At 42.5% G+C, this 18,539-nt stretch overlaps 1 protein-coding gene across 2 annotated transcripts in view; it reads right to left on the reverse strand.

Moving 5' to 3' along the window:
• Positions 1-10,350, reverse strand: part of SPTBN2 (spectrin beta, non-erythrocytic 2) — a 76,602-nt gene extending 66,252 nt beyond the window's left edge. The window contains exons 1-3 of one of the 2 annotated variants that reach the window (XM_087943441.1): positions 10,267-10,350; positions 5,769-5,953; positions 2,251-2,264 (exon numbers count right to left, since the gene is read on the reverse strand). In XM_087943441.1, the coding sequence (XP_087799567.1) occupies positions 2,251-2,264; positions 5,769-5,925 (171 nt within the window). In that variant the 5' untranslated portion in view covers positions 5,926-5,953; positions 10,267-10,350. The remainder of the gene's footprint in view (positions 1-2,250; positions 2,265-5,768; positions 5,954-10,266) is intronic. The other variant, XM_087943440.1, reaches the window with a different exon arrangement.
• Positions 10,351-18,539: the final 8,189 nt, after the last annotated feature.

An 18,539-nucleotide genomic window follows, 5' to 3' on the forward strand; every position in this document is an offset into this window, starting at 1 on the left:
TGGGAGATACCTCGCCATGGACTGCTCACTAGGATTAGTTCCGCAGCTGAGTTTTCCCACCTTCAGCATACAGGTAAGTTGTTGACTTACAACCACTATCGGGGCTAGAATTTCCACTGCTAAGCAAGGTGGCTGTTGAATGAATTGTTCCCAACTTATCAAACTGCAGTGATTCGCTTCACAACAGCAGCAAGGAAGGTCATAAAAAGGGGGCAAAAAACCCACTTGAGAAATGTCTGGCTGAGCAATGTACATCCTGGGCTCAACTGTGGCCGTAAGTCGGGGATATCCCTGTACAAGAAACGTCGCATTTTGTCCTTCCAAGGATGATTCGTCTCCCCACACAAGGCAGAGATGCAAACGGCCAGGTTCCCCCTTCTACACCTGCTTCCAGTATTTCCTGCCTGCCCACACACCCCACCCTGCTGGCTATCATCCTAAGCTGTCATTAAGTGGCTGTTTACTGCCCTTCCCCAGACTGTTCTCGCAATCTTCCCTTGCCATGCCCTCTGCGCATTTACAGGAGAGGCAACAAGAGATGCAATATAGGGGAACCATTTGCTCGCTCTGGGCTTCCTTCGGCTCGGAGAACGCGAGATTGCTCAAGGCCCTGTTTGCTTGCGAACAATAAACATTCTTGGAAATCCGTCTCAAGGTTGTCCCGTGATGTCCTTGGCTTCTGTCTTGGCCATCCTCTGTTTTTGCTGGCATTTTGGGGGTGGGTGGGATGGGAGGAGCAGATGGGGGGGAAGGAGGACATGAATCCTTTCTTACCAAGACAAGGTGATCGACTTAGGACTGCTGTTGAGTTCAAAATTTTTGTTGCCAAGTGAGACTATTGTTAAGTGAATTTTGCTCCATTTTATGACCTTTCTTGCTGTGGTTGTTAAGTGAATCTAAGGGCAGGTATTCCTCGACTTACAACAGTTTGTTTAGTGGCAGTTCACAGTTACAACGGCACTGGGAAAAAGGGACGGTTTTTCACACTTATGACCGTTGCAGCATCCCCCTGGGCACCTGATCAAAATTCAGACACTCGGCAACTGACTCACGTTTATGACGGTTGCACTGTCCTGGGATCATGTGATCTCCTTTTGCGACCTTCTGAGAAGCAGTGTCAATGGGGAAGGCAGATTCACTTAACAACTTACCAACTGCGGCAATTCACTTAACAATAGAGACAAGAAAGTTCGTAAAATGGGGCAAGACTCATTTAACAAATGTCTCGCTTAGCTGCAGAAATTTTGGGCTCTGTTGTGACTACCTGTAAATGCAGTCTTGCGTACAGAACCTGTTCTTATCTCAGAATATGCAGCTACGTTTTGGTGCACGTCCAGAATGCCTTTCCTTCCTTCAAATTCAAGCAGTAGAGCTATTATTTTTTTTCCTTCCTTCCTTCCTTCCTTCCTTCCTTCCTTCCTTCCTTCCTTCCTTCCTTCCTTCCTTCCTTCCTTCCTTCCTTCCTTCCTTCCTTCCTTCCTTCCTTCCTTCCTTCCTTCCTTCCTTCCTTCCTTCCTTCCTTCTCTCCCTCCCTCCCTCCCACCCACCCACCTACTTACCTATCTACCTACATTCTTTAAGCAAAGACACCTTTGTTCTTGGTTCTCATTCTACCAATGCTATGAGGGGAGGGTGCTAAATACAAAAATCATAAAGGTAATAATAACAGCCATTACATCACACCAGGCAATCATAATAGCTTAACCACAGTCAGCTGAATAAGCCACAAATGGTTGGATTTGCAAAACAGATTCAGCAATAGACCATCATTTGCCATTTTACAAGGTCTGGATTGTCAGCAACTGCTGAGCTAAAAGTGGATTAACCAAATAATGACTTATAGAGTATGGTGTGTGAACCAAAATGCATCTGTCTGAAGATCAGTTTGGTTTGGTGCCAGTTTTGTGCAGAGGGGGAAGGTGCTGGCCTAGAAACCATGGATGGGGATGGCGAATTCTAGTCCCACCTTAGGCATGAAAGCCAACTGGGTGACTTTGGGCCAGTCACTCTCTCTCAGCCTAACCCACCTCACAGGGTTGTTGTTGTGCAGGAGGGAAAAGGAGAAGAAGGAATACTACATATGTTCATCGCCTTGACTTACTTATAAACGGGGTGGGATTCAAATTTTTTAACAACCGGTTATGTGGGCGTGGCTTAGTTGGTAGGTGTGGTTTGTTGGTCATGTGACTGGGTGGATGTGGCTTGGTGGTCATGCTACTGGCTGGGCGTGGCCAACTCAACATCACTCACATCGAGGCACACATCTCCTCGCCTGGCCTCTCGTGACTGTGGGGATGCTGCAACAGTCATAAGTGTGAAAATGGTCATAAGTCACTTTTTTCAGTGCCATTGTAACTTTGAATGGTCACTCCACACAAGCAAAGTACCAGCAAAGGAGGGGAAGAAAACTCCAGAGATGTTCCTGAGACAGGAAGTCTAGTCCTGCCAAGAATGTAATAAGGGTTAACGGAGAGGCAGTTTCTGTAAGCAACCCCAGAATGTTTCCTTCCTGCCTTCCTTACAGGATTAGGCCAGTAATTTCTTCTAACAACCGGTTCTCCGAACTGCTTAGAATATTCAACCGGTTCTAGCGAACAGGTGCGAACTGGTAGAATCCCACTCCTGCTTATAAAGTAGTAAAGGCAAGATTAAAATCCAATAAATAATAAATAAATGAGAGTTTTTAAAGGGGCCTGTTGGAGCTGGCTTAGTGGGTTCCTGCACTAAGCAGGGAATTGAGCAAGATGATCTTTAAAGTACCTTTCCATTTGTAACTCCCACGAGAATGCCATTCCTAGGAGCAGCTCCATTTTCCCAACCTTCTCCTGGAGCTTGTAATCCAAATATAACAGTTCATTTAGTGACTGTTCAAAGTCACAATGGCATTGAAAAAACTGACCATTTTTCACACTTACAACCACTGCAGTATCCCCATGACCATGTGAGTAAATTCAGGCTCTTGGAAACTGACTCATATTTATGACGTTGCAGTGTCCTGGGGTCACGTGATCCCCTTTTGCGACCTTCTAGCAAGGAAATCAGATTCACTTAGCAAACCGTGTTCCTAACTTAACGACTGCAGAGATTCACTTAACAACTGTTGCAAGAAGGGTCTTAAAATGGGGCAAAATTCACTTGACAACTGTCTCGCTTAGCAGCTTGTACCTTCATCTCTTAGTTTAGTTTACTTTATTGTCATTGCACCTTGTACAACGAAATTAAATGCCATCTTCAGTGTACATTATAACTATAAAAATAAAACACAAACACACATCCTTCACATTCTACACAATTGAAAACTCAATATTGCATGAATATTGCACTATACAGTAGAATTCAATAGAGTTACTGCTCTGGGATAGAAGCTGTTTTTCAGACTATTTGTGCTTGTTTTTATTATTATCCTGTACCGTCTGCAAGATGGTAATAGTTCAAAAAAAGGGTGCCCAGGATGAGAAGGACCTTTAAGAAGATCACCTCACCTATAGATCCTTCCATATGAGGAATCCCACCCTCTTGAGATATGTAGGATCAGACTTTTCCATATGGGCAATGGACAGTCCTCTCCCCTTTCCAGACAGAATAGAAAGGAATGAGGGAGGCCTAAGCTCACCCAAATGGAGAGCAAAGGGCAGCAGTGGAAAACAAGATAAAACAGATAAATTGTTGCTTTGGACTCTTGAAGCCAGCTAGAACAAACTCCATTAATGACCTCAGTTTCTCCCAGGTTAAGTCTGATCCAAAAGAAATAGAATTGTAGATGGATCCAGAAAAAGCCAAGTGGATCCCACAGGTTGATTTCACTTAATACAGGTAGTCCTCAAATTACAACAGATCATTTAGGGACTCTTTGAAGTTACAACGGCACTGAAAGAAGTGACTTAGGACCATTTTTCACACTTACGACTGTTGTGGCATCCCTATGGTCACGTGGTCAACTGACTCATATTTACAATGGTTGCAGTGTCCCAGGGTCATGTAATCCCACCTTTTGTGACCTTCTGGCAGGGAAAAACAATCAGGAAGCCAGATTCACTGAATAACCGTGTTACTAACTTAACACCTGCAGGGAGCTTCACTTAGCAATCATGGCAAGAATGATCGTAAAACGGGGCAAAACTCACTTAACAAATGTCTCACTTAGCAACAGAAATGTTGGGCTCAATTGTCATCCTAATTCGAGGACTACCTGTACCTGGGCAATTACATTCACGTTCAACTGGCTTCCTTTCAACTTGGGTTACCTTCTGTGGTTTAGCATGTTGTATGAACTGGCCCTGTGTGGTTAGTTTATGGTTAACTGTAGAGTATAAACCAGAAAATAGAGTAATTCAGTAACCACATTATAAGAATGCTGTGCAAATCCAGAAATTAAATGCTAAGCTGCAACAGAGATTTGGTGTTAAGCTTAGCATGTCAGCTGAATTCAGCCAAGCGCGATTTGGTTTTGTCATTAATCTATTTCTCCATCTAGCTCCGGATTGTCTCCTCCAACAAAAGTGCCACGGTTTAGTGTGCAACATGGGCCTGGCGTGGATAATACAAAGCTGGATGGAGAAACCGAGTCATGGCTAATGAGTAAGCCACAGCTGGCTGAATGTGCAGAAAATTGCTTAATGCAATGAACCCTTCTGGAATTCAAAGCATGCGTTCATCTCCTGTAACTTTCCCAAATCAATTTCTTTTAAAATACCAAGCCTACAAAGTCAAGGGATTAGTCTTGGGAGCAGAAAGGTCACACACTCTGCACATGCTCTAAAGCAGGGGTGTCCAACCTTGGCAACTTTAAGACTTGTGGACTTCAACTCCCAGAATTCCTCAGCCAGCTTTGCTGGTTGAGGAATTCTGGGAGTTGAAGTCCACAAGTTTTAAAGTTGTCAAGGTTGGACACCCCTGCTCTAAAGCATGCAGTCCTAGGTTATATTAACAGAGGGATAGAATCAAGGCCACGTGAAGTGTTAGTGCCACTTTACAATGCCTTGGTAAGACCACACTTGGAATTCTGCATCCAGTTTTGGTCACCATGATATAAAAAAAAATGTTGAGGTTCTAGAAAAAGGGCAGAGAAGAATAACTAAGAGGATTAGCGGGCTGGAGGCTAAAACACATGAAGAACGGTTGCAGGAATTGGGTATGTCTAGTCTAGTGAAAAGAAGGACCAGGGGTGGCATGGTAGCAGTATTTCCAATATTTGAGCGGTTGTTCCAAAGAAGAAAAGGCCAGCCTGAAGGCAGGACAAGAAGCAATGGATAGAAACTAATCAAGGAGAGAAGCAACCTAGGACTGAGGAGAAATTGGGGGTCCTTGGTGCTCTCTAAGCTAGCTTGGTTTTTTTTGCAGACGTTTCATTATCCAAACTAGTAACATCAACAGACTTACTAGCAATGATGATGTTACCTAATTTGGTAATGAAACGTCTGCAAGAAAACAAGGAAGCTTAGAGAGCACCAAGGACTCCTCATGTCAACCCTGAGCTACAAATATTCTCCTTTATTAGGGGGAAATTTCCTGACAGGGAGGACAATTCATCAGTGGAATGGCTTCCCTGCAGAAGTGGTGGGAGGCTCCATCACTGGAGGCTTTTAAGAAAAGAATGGACAATCATTTGTCTGAAATGGGTTTCCTGCCTGAGCAGGGGTTGGACTAGAAGACCTCTAAGGGACTCTTTTCCAACTTTGTTATGCTGTTATGCCTTGACCTCTGCCAATACATGAAAAAAGGATGCTTGGAGAGGGGAAAAAAACCCAGCTGCCCCATCCATCCCTTACCTGCCAAAGCCTTGATACGGGAGCGCTCAAACAGCCGGGCTGAGCTGTTTTCGTTGTCCCAGTCTTCATCAGCCACCTCCCAGCGGTTGTTGATATCATTGTACTGTTGCTGGATTTCCAAGCTGTCGTAATCGGTAGGGGAGAGTGTACTACTCATGGCTGTTTCAGCAGGAGGCAGTCTCTGCCTAGAGGGAAGGAAGAAGGCAGGGAGTCGGGCTTATTCCTTTCTTTCCTTCTCCCAAACCACAAATCGTTTTTCCTTTAATTGATTCATTTAAAAAAAAAAAAAGACTGAAGAGTTTAGCTTATTGTTATTTGCAAAGGTAGCCACAGATTCAAGAAACCACAATTTAATAAAGTATGGTTTGGCATGATATCCAACCCTTCAGGTCTCAAGGATTCCAATGTGGGACCCTCCAGCTGACACTGGAATAGAATAGAATGTAAAATAGAATAGAATGTAAAGTAGAGTAGAGTAGAGTAGAATAAAACAGAATTATAAAACAGAACAGGAATTCTTTATTGGCCAAGTGTGATCACAATCATCATAAAAATACATTCATCATAAATCATAAGATACAACTCTTAGTGACAGTCATAGGATACTAAATAATCAATCAACATAAATCACAATAGGATACTAAATAAAATAATATACATACAAGCAACAAAGTTATAGCCATAAAAAGATAAGGAGATAGGTAATACGAAAGATGAGAAGAGTAATAGTAATACAGCCTTACTAAGTAGTTTGACAGTGTTGAGGGAATTAGTTGTTTAGCAGAGTGATGGCATGGGGGAAAAACTTAACGTCAACTTACAATTAAGTACTATTTAAGGCACTGAGCCAGAAACTAGGAGAGGTTGTGAGTTCTAGTCCTGCCTTAGACATGAAAGCCAGCAGGTTGTCTATGGACCACTCATTCTCTCTCAGCCCAACCCACTTCCTGGGGTTGGTTGTTATGGGGAAAATAGGAGGAGGAAGGGATACAAGTAGTCTTCAACTTACAACCATTTGTTTAGTGATCAAAGTTACAACGGCACTGAAAAAGGTGGTTTATGAATGGTTCTTGCACTTACAATTATTGCAGCATCTCCCTGGTCATTTGATCACAATTAGCGGGCTTGGCACCCATCATGCATTTATGATGGCTGCAGTGTCCCTGGGTCATGAGATCATTATCCGTGACCTTCCAAGCCAGCTCCTGGCAAGCAAATCAATGATGGAAGCTGGATTCACTTAATGAAGATGGGAAAATCAGGTGTGACTCACTTAAAAACCGTGTTGCTTAGCAACAGAAATCCTGGCCCCAATTGTGATCAGTAGAGGACTACCTGTATCAGATACGTTCACTGCCTTGAGTTACTTACAATGTAATAAAGGTGGGATAAAAGTCTTCTTAATTAAAAACTATAAAGGGAAGCCTGAGGTCCCATGCCATGCCTCTTGTCAAGAGCCAAGTGGGTCCAAAAACATCACAAAACTGCTGGGCTTTCTGGATTTTTGGAAAGCAACCCTTTTGTCACAGAGATGCTCTTATCCATGTGTTTCAGACAGGACTTGTTTGTCATGACACCATCACAGGAACTAGGGATGCTTTCCCAGGGGAGCGCACCACCATCTGGCTTCCTGCCTCTCTGGCCTTCCTCAAAATGATGGACGGCCTTGCCAAGTACCACAATCATCCTTTCCAAACCCACCCACGCCGTCCTGCATCCCAGGGTTTTGTTCTGCCTGGGATCCAGCTGGGGAGCCTCTTCAGATTTCCCCCTAAAAGGCAGGTGCATCGGAAAGCTTTATAGCATGGACTTCTTTTTTTCAAAAGCTGCTTGAAACGAGCCACTTTCATTTTGCACCCTCGAACTAACTTGCTTTTAAAACCATCAACTTTTAAATGTTTTTACGGTGTAGGGATCAGCGAAAATGATTAATTCGAGGGAGCACAGTTTCTCAAGAAGATTAAATACCAAGTCGGCAACACCGTTGTTTTATTTTAAGGCACAACTTCACTAGACTTCGGTGTGTGCCAAATAAGCTAGCATAGGACCTCTTTCATCATGTCCACTTGTAAACTCACGTCAGAGTTTACATATATGCTCCATTAATTCCCTGTGGTTTTTCCACAATATGAACTGCAGCAAAAAGGGGGAAAAGTCTTAATTCAGAAGTCCCAACAAAGGGGAAAATGTGGTCTTCGCCATCATTTTCTTCTTCCAAGCTGCAGAGAAAAGGCAGTCTCTGAAGTACACAATCCAACTCCACAGTGTGTCTTCAGGCTCTTGCCAGGATGCAGGGATGGTGCCCTGTTGTCTGCAGCTCTGTGTTCAGGAGGGACATCCATCAACGCCATCCTTGCTGGAGACCAACAGCCCATTACAGCTGGCACCGCTTAACAAACCTGGCAGATAAAACCCAGGATCACTGCGAGATCTTGGCAGACAGCATTTGGCAGAGGAGGGGCCTACATTCCTCTTTCAGTGCTAACTGGATCCCAGAGCAGATTGAGGATCTCAAAAAGAGATCCAGCAGTCGATCAGGTTGGAACACAAACTTGACTAACTTAACATTGTAAAATGGAGTAAAATGGACTGAACTGTCTTGCTTAGCCACAGAAATTGTGGTTGTTTAAGTCAAGGACAACCTGTATTTCCCCTGCTTTTTAAAAGGGGGCTCCTGTGTGGCTTTTCACTGCTTTTGTTATACCTTTTGCTGTGTAGTTTCTTTTCCCTGCTTGGTTGATGGGCAGCACAGATTTTTTTTTGTTTTTCAGCCGGTCGTTAAGAAATATGCAAATGTGAGGTACCTATAAATTTGTTTATTTAAAAAAAGCATATCATCAGATGTGCCGCCTTGAATGATGAGGGAACTTTTGCATGAGTAAGGAGTCACAGCTTGTTTGCAGGATGTAATAAGAGGCTTGTAACATGGAAATAGCGCCAGAATGGGAATAAATGGAGGACTTGCTGAATACTTCAATAATGATCAGGGTGGAAAACAAGGATCTGGAATGTCTCCTTCGCAGCTTAATATACTCTTTGATAAAAGTCTAAGGAATGCTTGTTGTGAGGCTGAGGTGTGTTGAAGACATGAATGCATCTGTACCTTTGTATGCAGACAATGTCCTGTTGTTAGCGAAAATCCTGCATAAATTGCAGGGAATATTACTGTTGCATGATGCATTAAGGAAATATACAAATGCAAGTTATGCGTAAGGGCAAAGAAAACAAATTAGAGCAGCTAAATAATCTGGCAGAACGTCTAGATAAATGAAGAAATTTGAGTGACCTTTGGGCCCCTCACCTTCTTTCAAGCCAAACCACCTGGCAGGGTTGTTGTGGGTGAAAATAGGAGGCAGGCTCATTGAGTTGTACCAAGGATTGAAATGGAAGGATGCACTTAACTTAAAAAATAAAAACTTGGAAAGGAGGAGTTTAAGGAGGGCACGTGGTGAAGAAAGAAGATCAAGAATGCACGGATCTTGAAGAAATGCAGATAGTTTCAATTTCCAAACATTAGGTAGGTGACCATTTAACGTTACAATAGCACTGAAAAAAAGTGACCTATGACCTCTTTTCACACGACCATTGCAATCGACTGTTATGACAAGCAAACTCAAGGGGGAAGCCAGATTCACTTAGCAACCAGGTTACTAACTTAACAACTGCAGTGATTTGCTTAACAACTGTGGCAAGGAGGGTCAGAAAAGGGGGCAAAACTCATTTAACAACCATCTTGCTTAGCAACAGGGGTACAATTGTGGTTGTAAGTTGAGTACTATCTGTTTCTAGGATAGAAACTGGCTAACGCTGCAACAATCGAGGACCTGTATACTGCACAAGTCAAAAAGAGGGCTGTGAAAATATCTACAGACCTCTCACATCCCGGATATAAACTGTTTCAACTCCTACCCTCAAAACGACACTATAGGGCACTGCACACCAGAACAACTAGACACAAGAACAGTTTTCTCCCTAACACCATCACTCTGCTAAACAAATAATTCCCCCAACACTATTCAACTATTACAAAATCTGTACTACTATTACTATTAATCTTCTCATCACTTCTTATCACCCATCCCCTCCCACTTGTGACTGTGTGACTGTAACTTTGTCACTTGTATCCTTATGATTTATACTGACTGTTTCCTAGTATGATTTGATTGCTTATTGTACCCTATGACTATCATTTAAGTGACGTACCTTATGATTCTCGACTCTTAACAAATGTATCTTTTCTTTTATGTATAGAGTATTTACACCAAGACAAATTCCTTGTGTGTCCAATCACACTTAGCAAATAAAGTATTCTATTCTATTCTATTCTATTCTATTCTATTCTATAAGCTGTTCTCACTCTCTCTCTCTCTCTCTCTCTCTCTCTCTCTCTCTCTCTCTGGATTGTTGTGATCATGAGGAAAAAATATAATAAGGGCAAGAATTATGCATATTTTGTGTTCATTCAGATTTGCACATGGCTCTGTCAGGTTCTACTTACGTGTAAAATCAACCTGGTTTTTATTACTCCAACATCCACACCATCAGGGTATCTATTTCTCCCTTGTTGGGTATTTATTTGAGAACTTGATCTTCATACAAAGGCCTGAAAGACACAATTGGAAAAAAAAAAAAGAGAGAAAGAGAGGGAAATGGGTTATCCTTTTTATTTGGAAGGTTTGCAACATTTCTTTTTAAAAACATTACTTACAGGATGTTAAACTCCAGGCCGGTTTGCATGGCTGGGCTCATACAATGCACTTAACCTGATTATCAGAAGGGATCTTTTTCTGTGTTCCCAAAATACATTGAATGGTAAGATGACCAAGTAGGTCAGGTTTCACAATAAGGCACAAAAAATAACCCAGATTAACCCAAACCAAGCTTAGACAATCTCATGCCAATACATCTGCCAGGTCTTTAAGTGTACTGGGCAAAGCAAAGTCTGCTGTAGCATGCCGGCTACTGTGATGTCAGAAGAAAGGTAATAAGCCAAGGAATGCAAAGAATGTTATTTCCTTGGGGGCCTGTAAGAAACCTCAGTTTGGTTGAAATGTGATTTAGAAAGGGTTTTTTTTTTGGGGGGGGGGTGTTTCCAAGAAGTGAAGAACCAAACAAGGAAGATATGTAAACCGAATCTTATAAATATTTATTGGGAGAATAACTTCCAGATGCCCTGAGGGCAGAAGCTAATGGGAAATATATCAATTTAAAAAAACAAACTATTGCATGTGTTCATCCCACAGATCAGACTTCTGGTGGTTTGGGGTTTTTTTTTTTCGGAGCCTTGAGGGATAAAGACTTGGTTTTTGGCAACTGCATGGCCACATATCCCTGGGCTAGCCTTTTGACTAGCACCCTGGATGTCACACTTCCAAAAGTGACTGAGGACCATGGCAAAAACAAAAGTATGGTTTCATTTCCTGTAGTCCTGCACATATGACCGTAACAGAGCCTGCCCATTATCGCCATATGTCGTTAACAGTTGTAAGGACAGCCGAGAAGATTATCGGAAGCTCACTTCCTGTTATTCAGGATCCTGCATATAAGCGCTATGTGCTGAGAGCTTGAAGCATGGTTAAAGACCCCACACACCTACTTCATGGCTTGTTTGTGTTGCTCCTCTCTGGGAAGAGGTTTTGAAGTATTTCTAGCAGGACTTCCAGATTCTGTAACAGCTTTATTCTCTACGCCATCCCTCTGGCAAACTCACAAGCTTCGTTTTTCTCGCCATGTACATGTAAACATCTGAACAAGACTGTGTTGTTTCTCTGTTGTCATATAATAAGTGGGAATATTCATATTTATTTATTTGTCATGTTTATGTAGTGTATTTTGGAGGTGGTGACCCTTTGAGAGCTGTCTCCAATAACATTTCATTTTAATGTATGCCAATTACATTTGAAGTGACAACCAAGTTATTCTAAGCCTTCTAAGAGTCAGTCATGCGTCCAACCTAATTTTACAACCATTTTTGTGGCGGTTGTTAAGTGAATTCAGGGTCATTAAGCAAACCCCATGGCAAAAATGGCATAAAACATGGTCACGTGACTGGAGGGCACTGCCAAATGGTCCTAAAGGCAGCTGTGTCACCTGAAGTTGACTGCAGAGGGGGCCAGACCATTAGAACTTTGCATCTGGGACGCAAGTGTTCAGATCGCACATTTTTCACACTGGCAAGGGTTGAGAAACACTGCTTTGGAAGTTCAAGCCATGATGAAAAACACACCCTCAGGCAATAGGTTGGGCAACCCTACCGAGCTCACCAAGGCCGTCATTTACAAGATCTCTCAATTACCTCTTACTTACTGTATGTCTTGCTAGCAGCCTGCAGATAATCTTTGTTTTGCATTTCAGAGGGGCCGCAAATGCTTCCAAGCTTTTCATTGATATTATGAAAGAACAGAGAAAACACAGAGTCCTAAAATCTCCAGATGACTGGCCCAAAGTCACCCAGCTGGCTTTCATAACTAAGGCAGGACTAGAACTCACTATCTCCTGCTTTCTATTATCTTTCTATATGTCTGCATCTGGCAGACATATAGACACAACTTCTGGGTAAGAAAAACAGGCTATTTTCCCTGTGTTTTAACAGAAGAGAAAACCTAAAAAGCAAATGCCAGTGTCAAATGTTAGGGCAGGGACGCATGAGGGTAGCTAATCCACAGATTATGCTGGCCAATTGACCAATGTATTCTTAGCTTCAGAATCGCCAGGGCAGCTTATTCTTAAGAACTCTCGATAAGAAGCTGCACCATCTCTGCTTCTCCAATGAAAATAAACCACCGGCTTCTTCTACGGTAATAGCTAGAATCTTGGTTTGAAAGTCATTTTGAAAATGACCGGGAAATTTTCTTTCTAAAGTGCTTTGTAAATAATAAAGAAAGCTAAGACTTCTTTCCGATTTGAAATACAACTGGTTTTTAAACCCCTCTAGGAAAAATCTGGCTTTTATTCCCCCTGTCCAATTTCCACGCTTCCCATCAATCGCTGACAATATCTCTGCATTGGGAGAAAAACTGGGGACCTCAAGTTTTTAAGACCCAGCATTTCTCATATCGGAAATTAATCACCATAAATGGCATTAAAGCAGCAAGAAACGTCCTCCTCTCTACTGTATTTATTGGCTACTCACAAAGAACGAAATATCTGCTAATATTCCTTAGGGTTGGTTTCCTCCCACCCCAGTTTAAATATCCTTCTCCTTCCAACATTAATACCCTGATTACTCGTCCCTGTACTGCTTGGATAGAGAGGCAATTGCAGTCAGACTGTGAAGAGGGGGAAAAAAAGAGACAGACAGCTCACCATGGCACCCTGATGAAGTTTGCAGTCAGTACCTCTCCCCTTGCAAAAAGCCCATTGTGGAATATAGAACATAAAATTGTAGGGCTGGAAAGGACCTTGGAGGTCTTCTAGTCCAGCCCCATGCTCAAGATAGGAGATCTTATATCATCCTGGTCGTCCAGTCTATTTTGGAAAACCCCCAGTAATGGAGCACCCACAACTTCTGGAGGCAAGCTGTTCCACTGATTGATTGTTCGGAGGTTTCTCCTTACTTATCTGTTATCTGTTACTGCATCTAGATCCCTCAACTGTTCATCATACGAAGGGATTTGGATTCGGATTCCATTGTGGAAAAAATGAGCACAAAACAGAAACGTTTTCAGACCAAAGGATTAAGCCTCCCAGCAGTGTCCAAACACTACCAACTTGTAAGGATTGCTCACAAGAATATAGATAGATGCAGAAAGATAGTTTTGAAATCTCCTTGCTAATCTTCTATGGGATGTGACACCAAGGAAAGACAATGGTTGAACCATTTGGGAAAGTTGACTACTGTAAACCCATGAAGATAAACCTGTTTTCGTAAGGTTCCTAGGAAACTTATGTCGGAAAAGCTGAATCATGTTACACCACTGCAGGAAAGAGAAAAGTAGAAAGTGAAAAGGAAAGGAAAGGAAAGGAAAGGGAAGGGAAGGGAAGGGAAGGGAAGGGAAGGAAAGGAAAGGAAAGGAAAGGAAAGGAAAAGAAAGGAAAGGAAAACTCCGTCACCTACAAAAACTTGGATGGAAAGTTTCCTATATATATTCTTACCTTCAAAAATTCAGGAATTAAAAACCCCAAAGGTTGGAAACATTCATAATGTTTTCCCCTTTCCAATGGCAGTGATTTAGCTCGTAGTTTAGCTACAGCTTTCTACCTGGTCGGAGACTTTGAAAAGTTGTTGCCAGCTATGCCAACCCTGCTTCTCCTCTTGGCATTTTCATACCTCCCAACACTCTGAGCCATGTTGGCAAGGGTTACAGATCCACATCCGGAAGGCCACAAGGTCCTGAGCACTGTGTCTAAGGCAGGATTTCTCAACGTTGGCAAATTTAAGACCTGTGGACTTCAACTCCCAGAATCCCCCAACCAGCATGCTTTAAGATGGGTGGACTTTTCTCTCTCAGAATTCCCCAACCAGCAATTGAAGTCTTCCTATCTTAAAGCATGTTGGCTGGGGAATTCTGGGAGTTGAAGTCCACGCATCTTAAAGTTGCCAAGGTTGAGAAATACTGGCATAAGGAAATGAGGAGCAAGGGTTAGAGGGAAAGGACTGAAAGAATGCAAGCTATTATTTGTCTTGATCATTCCTCCAGGACAATGGGTACAGAAGAAGGCAAGCAAAAAAAAAAAGGTGGAAAAGAGAGGGCTGCCCTGATTCTATCAAAACTAGTCCTTACTAGATTGCCCCCCCCCCAATAGGTCTCTTGCAGGGGGTTAGACTAGAAGACCTCCAAAGTCCTTTCCAATCATATTATTCTATGCTGTATGATTCACACATGCTCAGACCCCGGGTCCTCATTCACAAATCCAGCTTCAGCAGATTGGCGTGGCCCAAAGGTGGACGTAAAGGTGAAGAATCCCAGATGGCCCAGGGTACGAACAAGCAAGTATCCTTTCCCCCATGCCGTGAAGAGGCAAGTGATGCAAAGGGGAGAGAGAAAAAGGATGTCAAACAAGGATAGATGGCATCTTCACAAAGAACCGGTCTCGGTTGATCCCTTCTGCCCTCCCCCAAGAGAAAAACCATTCTTTCTGTCCCCAAAGTGCTTTTTTCCAAGAGGCAACTGGACTTTCTGTTTTTTCTTTGATTCAAGAAGCTTCTTCAGCTCTGAAGAAGCTTCTTGGATGGGAAGCGAAACTTCTGAAGAGCTGAAGAAGCATCTTGGATGAGAAGCGAAACCTCTTCAACGAAAAAACAGAAAACCCAGTTGCCTCTTGGGGTGGGGGGGAAACACACCTTTGGGACAACCATGACCTGAAGGATTGAGAATCTCCACAGACATTGTCCTTTCTGATTTTTCTTCTCTCTCAAACGTAACCGAAGAACCAACACCCTTGTTCCCATGTTGCAACCCCATTTCCCCACTTTCCCTCTTCCCAGCTCCCCCTAATGACAGGCCAGCTGGCGAGAAGCAGCCGGAGAGGGGGCTGGTTGACCCAACGGAGAGGAGAGGCTGCCAGATGAAAGGAAGGAGCAGCAGGACAATAGGGTCCCCAAGGAACATTCAGGGGGGGACAATCGCAGGAGGCCAGCTGGAATGGGGGTTGGGGAGACAGGATACAAGGGAGGAAAGAGAAATGACTCCCCCCCCCCCACACACACACAGACACAATGAAGGAATCCACTCACCCCACCGTCCAAAAGGCAGAATAGGCTCCAGCTGTCCCTTTTACGGCCCCCTCTCCTGAAAGCCAGGATAGGTATGGCCTGCAATTATAATGTGTTGTACAAGGAGCCCTTGACTTACAACAGTTCATATAGTGACTTGTTCAAAGTTACAATGGGGTGGGGGGGGAAGACTTCTGACCGTTTTTCACACAACCGTTGCAGCAACCCCACATTCACGTGATCAACATTCAGACCTGCTTGGCAACTGGCTCATATTTATGACGGTTGCAATGTCCTGGGGTGATGTGATCCCCTTTAGCGACCTTCTGACAAGCAAAGTCAAAGGGAGAAGCCAGATTCTAACAGGATGCAGCTGTAAATGAATAAAACCTGTGAGGAGTTTAAAGGATGGCCTAATTAATTAACTAATTAATTAATTAATTAGATTTGTCGGCCGCTGATCTCATCTGGAGGTGACTAATTGGCAGGACATGGCGCCTTAGATTTGTCACTACCAAAAGCTGAAGAACTCACATTTTCCAATAGTATCCATAGAAATTCAGAGAAATTGTCTCTTTTTTTTTCCATTTTTTACTCTTTCCTTTTCCTTTTAATACAGGTAGTCCTCAACTAGTGAGAACAATCAACCAATGGAACAGAAGTTGACCTCGGAAGTTGTGGGAGCGCCATCACTTGAGACTTTCAAGAAGAGATTGGACTGCCATTTGTCTGAAATGGTGTAGGGTCTCCCGCTTGGGCGGGGGGTTGGACTAGATGACCTACAAGGTCCCTTCCAACTCTGATTATCTGTTAACCTACAACCAGAATTGAGCCCAAAATTTCTGTTGCTAAGTGAGAAATTTGTTAAGTGAGTTTTGTCTCATTTTACAACTTCCCTTGCCACGTCTGTTAAGTGAATCACTGCCGCTGTTAAATTAGTAACACGGTTGCTAGGTGAATCTGGCTTCCCCATGGACTTGGCTTGTCAGAAGGTCACAAAATATGATCACATGATTTTGGGATGCTGTAACCGTCATAAACGTGAGTCAGTTGTCAAGCATCTGAATGTAAATCGTGTGACCATGAGGATGCTGCCATGGTCGGAAGTGTGAAAAATAGTCTTTTTTTTTCAATGTAATTGTAACTTTGAACACACTAAGTGAACTGTTGTAAATTGAGGACTGCTTGTAATGTATGTCCCCAATGAAAAACAAAACATCTATGAGCAATATAATATTTTTACTTTATTTTAAGGGCTTTTACCGGATGGAACTCTGTTTGTACTCATTTAAGTAAAGGTTGAGAAGACACGGGAAATCTATATATGACCAAATGGCAGACAGAAAACAGAGCTGGATTCTTTCCCATCATTGGGAGACCCTAGCTTAGCCTGTGGCTCTTGACCCAATTAAATTAAATTTAAAACAAATCTTTACTAGGTCATAGGCCATGATAGTTGACCTAATTTTGGAAAAATCTCAGTAAAACATGCTGGCCTTCTGTAAAATATTCTTCACCCAGAAGCCTGCTATGCATACAGAAAACAAAAACAAGTCTCAAAAATAGAGAGAGAGAGAGCAATGCACCCAACAGGTCATTTTCAAAGGGTAATGTTCCTTAAATACAGTATATCCACATATAACACTTTTATATAGGTGGACTTACAATCACACCTGAAGCCAAAATGTATGTTCCTAAGTGAAACATTTGTTAAGTGAGTTTTGCCCCAGTTTACGACTTTTCTTGCCATTGGTGTAAAGTGAATCTTTGCAGTTGTTAAGTTAGTAACATGGCTGTTAAATGAATCTGGCTTCCCCATTGACTTTGCTCATCAAAAGGTCGCAAAAGCTGATCACGTGACCCCCCAGGACACTGCAACCGTCATGAGTCAAGTATCTGCATTTTGATCATGTGATCAGGAGGATGCTGCAACGGTTCTTAAGTGTGAAAAATGGTCATAAGTTCACTATGTTCTATTTAAAATATGGATTATTTTAATCTATATTGGCATGAATCAACAAAATCCACTAAAGCTAAATAGCTTTTATCACAACTGTCTCATTTGCTTGTCCAGTCTTGTTCAAATACACTTAAGTGTCCCCTTCAAAAAGTCCCAGGATGAAAATTTCTACCTGCAAACTGGAAACCAGAGTAAGATAACAAAACCATTGCATTTGCACGACATGAAGTGACCACACAGGAAAAACATATTCGAGGTTCACATGATGGACATGCAATACATCAAGATGAAGGATGAGTTCCTGCAACAGGCTGAACCAGAGATTACCAATCCCGTTTTTTTCTGTAAAAGGAGCTATCTTGGCAACTTCAAGATGTATAGACTTCAATTCCCAGAGTTCCCTAGTCAGCATGCTAGCTAAGGAATTCTGGGAGTTGAAGTCCACACATCTTAAAGCATGCTACCTGGAGAATTCTGGGAGTTGAAATCCACATATCTTGAAATTGTCAAGATGGAGAAACATTGCTGTAAATCCTAACAAAAGACACAGAACTTATAATATGGAATTACTAATGTGTAATCAATTCATAAATGCTTTTCATTCCAGTGAGAGCAGCTAAACAAACTCATGATTTGTTTAGGGTAGTAGCAAACCAAGATATTGCTGTCCTTAAGTATTCCTCAACTTAAGACCACAATTGAGTCCAAAATCTCTGTTGCTAAGTAAGACTTTTGGTAAGTGAGCTTTGTCCCATTTTACAACCTTTCTTCTCACACTAGTTAAACGAATCACTGCCGTCGTTAAGTTAGTAACCTGGTTGTTAAGTGGATCTGACTTCTCCATTGACTTTGCTTGTCAGAAGGTCACAAAACCACAGGACAATGTGGCCGTCGTAAATATGAGTCAGTTGCCAAAAATCTGAATTTTGATCACATGATCATGGGGATGCTACAAAGGTCGTTAGATGTGAAAAATGGTCATGTCATTTATTTCAGTGCCGTTGTAACTTCAAATAGTCACTAAATGAAATGTTGTAATTTGAGGACTACCTGTAGAACTGGAAACCTTCCCACTGCCAGGCTTGATGAAAATTCTGGGAGTTACAGTCAGAACTCAGGCAGGAAGGCACTAGGTTTTCTTTAAAACGTGGAAATG

The sequence above is a fragment of the Notechis scutatus genome, chromosome 14 (assembly GCF_049901735.1).
Source record: "Notechis scutatus isolate UNSWTSFEM ecotype Mainland chromosome 14, rNotScu1.2, whole genome shotgun sequence".
Classification (NCBI taxonomy): domain Eukaryota; kingdom Metazoa; phylum Chordata; class Lepidosauria; order Squamata; family Elapidae; genus Notechis; species Notechis scutatus.